Source organism: Bidens hawaiensis, unplaced genomic scaffold (genome assembly GCF_021521415.1).
Source record: "Bidens hawaiensis isolate Kalapana, Puna unplaced genomic scaffold, B.hawaiensis_p1.1 tig00016848_1, whole genome shotgun sequence".
NCBI lineage: Eukaryota > Viridiplantae > Streptophyta > Magnoliopsida > Asterales > Asteraceae > Bidens > Bidens hawaiensis.
The window spans coordinates 286,591-291,708 of NW_027492555.1; the positions used below are offsets into that span (position 1 = coordinate 286,591).

The 5,118-nt window shown below is 35.4% G+C and overlaps 1 protein-coding gene across 1 annotated transcript; it reads left to right on the forward strand.

The window, feature by feature from the left end:
- The first annotated feature begins 855 nt into the window (after positions 1-855).
- LOC143552329 (uncharacterized) lies at positions 856-4,261 on the forward strand. Its single transcript, XM_077042586.1, has 6 exons — positions 856-999; positions 1,509-1,934; positions 2,008-2,312; positions 2,395-2,554; positions 3,181-3,480; positions 3,587-4,261. The coding sequence occupies exons 1-6, from the start codon at positions 939-941 to the stop codon at positions 3,664-3,666; spliced, it is 1,332 nt and encodes a 443-aa protein (XP_076898701.1). The 5' UTR covers positions 856-938; the 3' UTR covers positions 3,667-4,261.
- The last annotated feature ends 857 nt before the right edge of the window (positions 4,262-5,118 follow it).

Genomic DNA, 5,118 nt, shown 5'->3' on the forward strand with positions numbered 1-5,118 from the left:
TTTATGACGACGTTTACTGATTTACTCGTTTTAATTTTATTTGCTAGGTTAAAAGTCATTTTAAAGAAATATGAGTCGCAAAAAAGTATCAAAAATCGATGGTTCGATGCTTAAGCAAACCGCCTAAAAATACCAAGCTCAAAATTCCGACTACCTATTTGAAACCCGGTTCAACCGGCCGATATGAACCGGTTGTCCGGTTGTTAAAACATAGAAGAAAATGATACGTGTGGTAGATCAAGTTTACACGTGGCACTAAGACTTACGTGTATCATGAAATGAGATATCTCATTGGTCCATGTGCGATTCTAGCTAGTCGGGCTGTATGTCGTTACACGGTAACAATCACTTGCAATAACGAAAAACTACGTAGCAAATAAAAATACCGAACAAATAACATACTCTCTCACTTCTTTTTGTTATTTCTCTCTTGTTTTTTAAGAGAACAACATTACGACAAAAATAAAACACCTTATGACAATTGTGTCATGAGTATGCAACACATGAGTTTAGTATGTAACTAGTCAAAACCAAAGTGAACCGGTCTCGTTTTTGTAACTCCTCATCTAGAAAAAAAAACTTTAGGAAGTAAATAAGATTAAATTAGTAGTTTATTAATTATTATTATTATTATTATTATGAATGAAAATATACTTAAAAAGGACTTCTTATTGTTGGATAATCTGTGGGACCCAGCAGCAGTAACCGGAGTAAACTTACTTATTTTACTTACTTACCACCGGCGAAGTCTTTTAACTCCTCCATCTCTTTTCCCGAAAACTATATATAGTCCTTCCTCATTATTTCCTTGCCCTAATAATAATAATATTACTCAGCCGCAACTACCCCCAAATCAACCACTCCTTCAATGCTCACAATTCACTCCTCAACCTTCATTCTCATAGATCCAACCTCACATATTATTATTATTCGATTCCATGGAGTCAGCTCCTATTGTTACACACATAATCAGATCCTCATTTCTTCCTGATAATAAAGGTCCTTATTATTATTGTTTATGTACTGATTGGATCAAATACAAATTAAATTAACGTGCTAACTGTGCAAATCAAGTGGTGTAATAATATATACAACATAGTGTAATTATAGTGTAGTGTAATTACACTACGATGTAATTACATAATTACACTGCTTGTATATATAATTACACCACTTGATTTGCACAGTTAGCACGTTAATTTAATTTGTATGTTAATTTTCCCCTGTTTATGTTATTATGTATATGTACAGTTTGATTCTATATGAGTCCTGTTATTTAAATGTCTGCGGAATTAATTAGGGCTTTTTTTTCATTTCTGTTTATATAGTTTTGAATTAGTTTTAAATTAGGGTTTAGTTAGTTATGTTTGCTTCAGATCAGTGGCAGTGGCAGTGGCAGTGGCAGTGGCAGTGGCAGTCGCAGTCGCAGTCGCAGTAGTGATGATGATGTTATTATTATTATTATTAGAGTATTATTATGTTGGAATTAAATAATTAACCATTTTCAGATGATAACTGTAATGTGAATGGTTCGAAACCAGCTGCCTGTTTGTACAGGCAAGCTGGTGAATTGACCGGTTTTCGTAACGGGGATGCGGTTGATGACCTTGGTATGATGGGTAAACATCTGCAAAGGAAGTCCGGGAAAAGTTGTAGAAGTATTGGTAATGGTAATGGAAATGGAAATGGTTCAAGAAGGTCACGGTTAGTGCATATGGAAGGTTCTTTGGATGTGACGGAAGGGGTTGATGGGAACGATGTGGTTAGATACAATGTTGTAGATAGAACACAGACGGGTAGACCTAAGACGGTTGTTTCTGGGAAACGAAGTGAAAAGCGAAACGGGAAAATTTCGAAGAGTAAATGTGATTCTTTTTCTGTTAAGGCGGGTTTGTCAAGTTTCAGTTCAGCTGCTGGTGGAAATAACGTACTCGGTATGGATTTTTTTGCGATAAGTTATTGTTGGTTTGGGTAATTATGTTTATTTAATGTTATTGTATGGTACAGGGGTGTACGGTTCTAAGCATGATGTTCGTGAGTTTGCAAAACACGTGAAAGAAGTGTCACTGAAGGAGCTGCTTGATGGGAGTTACAAGTGTCCTGACTCTGTCAAAGTCAAGGAAAAGTCGACAAAAGCGTTAAACGGAAGTATTTTGCAGTCAGTTAGAGAAGCGTGCTCGGTTCTTCATCTCCACAGGCATACTCGAACTCCAAAGGTGCCAGCTGTTGACGCTAGTTTTAACTATGTAACGAATTCTAGCACAAATGATGACAATAAAGGAGATGCGGTAGACCTGTCTGCTTGTAATAAGGTTAGTTAAATTTCTGTATTAATCTTTATCTTCTAAGAATTTGTCTATCTAGAAGCTGCTCATTATTTGGTTTATATTTAAGGTGAAAAGTTCTTGCGCGGGTGCCATTAATAACCGTGCAAATATACTTCAATTTCCATTGTTTGAACCGAAAGATATGTTGGACCGTTTAACTCTTCCTCCACGTAAGGATCTTGATGTTATGCTTCTGGACAGCATGAAGCCTACTTCATCTTTAAAAGGTTACTTTTATAAATGTTTCGTATAATGGTTTCGTTATAGAATAATTGCATAATGGCCCCTGTAGTTTGACCATATTGCAAGTTTGGTCCCACATTTAAAAGTTGCATACTTAGTTCAAACATTTAAGACAGGATTTTTTGGTTAGTTGCCAGTGTTAATTCCAGTTAGTTTTTAACGGATAAGTGTTGTCATGTGTCATTCATGTGAGGGTAATTGTGTCTTTTCATTCACTGGACCTTGATAAAATGCTCTTTCAAACTCCAGAACTCGTAACATTGACTTCATCACCTTTGATCAGTGAAAAATCAAGGGTTCGGTTATTGAAGGTGATGAAGTGAACATTAGGAGTTTTAGAATTTGAAGGAGAGTATTATTAGTGTTCCGTGTTTGGAAAGGCAATTACCATTGCTGAAATGACACATGGCATCCCTTTTTCGTTTGAAAATAACTGGGATTAATGGTGGGGACTAAACATGCAACCCTCTCACAAATAAATGTTTAGACTGAGTTTGCAATTATAAAATTTCGGGGACCAGAATTTCAACATGCTCAAACCAAAGGACTATTTCTGTAATTTTCTCCTTTTTTATCATGCATTAACTGTTAACGTTATTAATAACGACAGTACACAATGGAGGTAGTTTACCAACGTTTCCTTGGTCACATGTTTCCGGAGGGCATTTCAAAGCTAACCTTGATGTGGTCAAGTCAACACCGAGTAAGAGTACATGTCAAGGTAGATGGGTCAAAATGGGAAAGTCAACCACTTCTTTATGGGACACAAACGCTACTGCTTATCTTAAAGATTTTCAGTCTTTAACTTATAATCAGAGCCTAGTCCCGTTACAAAGTCAACAGCCGCGGTCAACTGTAAAGGTTGATCAAGAAGTAACCCCTTCTGGGACCCGCACAACAGCTTCTAAAGGTTGCATATTTGTGAAAAGATTAATAATAATATTTTCATTTTCCATGATGAAAAATACGGATATATAATATATAATAACGTTATAAATCTACATGTTCTATCACAGGTGAACAACATTCACCAGGGGTGTTGTCTGCTGCACAAACATTATGCAACATTGCAGCAGAGTTACGTAAGCGCAACTAATACGGGCTCACCAGCTGGCATAGGAAACCTTTCCAGAAATCGATAAGAGCTAGCAAGTTAACATCAGACGAGAAGCTCGAAAAAGCATTATTCACCATCCCGGGTTCAAGACCACCCGTGGGACCCATCAATGGTCCAGATGGCGCCAAGTCATATAGTTCAAAGAAACTTAAACAACCAGTCAACGACCCCATCAAAAGTCAATACCGCTGGTCAACTTTTATATCTCAATCAAGCAGATCATCATCTCCAAGTAAATTGTTCAAGAATAAGAGCTCACCGATGGAAGTAAAACACCATGAAAGTAGCAGTAGTCTGTTAAAAAGATCAATGACTGCCCCGCCTTCAAAGTTACCAAACAAGCCTTCAAAACTGAGGAAACTTGTACCTTTTGAATGGAAAAAGCCCGGGGGGCGAAAAGGGTCATGCAAAGTAGTAAAGGTTGATTCTTTTGGTAAAAATTATGTTGTTAGTTTATTATATTTTGAATTGGTAGTTTGTTGTACATAGATTTAGAGTTTATGGTGTAGCATTTGTAGTACAGAAAAGTTTCCCTTGTTGGGCCCCATAATGCAACCATGTATGTATGTTATTTTCTTTTTGTTGAGTTATGCTTAAGGCGTTTTGCATATTTTCTATCGCGTGATGAATAAATAGACTCGTTAAGTGAATAATGTTACGGATATTTCAAACTTTTATCGATAAATGAATAACATCAGCAAACGAATGTGTTTTTTTTAGAGTATTCATTTAATGAGCTTTTTATGATATTTGTATTTCTTTTGTTTAAAGTTTGAAGTTTATAATAGATACGAAACTTGTGTAATAATAACATAAGCAAATGGGGATGTAGCTCAGATGGTAGAGCGCTCGCTTAGCGTGCGAGAGGTATGGGGATTGATACCCCGTATCTCCATTCATATTTCTTTTAAAGATCTCAAAATTTTAGTTTTACAATAATTTGTTATTTGTTTACCTTATGTTCTAATATTTCTGATTCTTTACATATTGTCCCTTGAAAGTTGAAAGTTTCAATACTTCAATGTTGATGATACAGAAATGATAATTATTCTTAGTTTAAGTTAACAATTACATGTTAGTAGTGTTGTAAAAATCATTAGGCGCTAGTCGAGCGGTGTGGTAAGGACTAACGATTAATTGTTATTAATCGGGATTATTCGTATTGAGTTTTTTTATATATATTTTCAAATACAAATATATATTCCAATTTTTATGTATAAAATTCTCAATTTTCACTGATTTTGGACAAATGAGTATTAATCGACGATAAGTCAGTGAGTGACAACTAGAATTGAGGATTAATAAGCGCCTAGTCAGGATTTTTTAACACTTCTGTTTTTTAGTAATAGCTTCTAAAGTCTTCTGGCATGTTTGATTGTTAAGTTATTGTCGGGCCTTTTTGAATTTTTATTTAAAAGCAACTATTTTGTT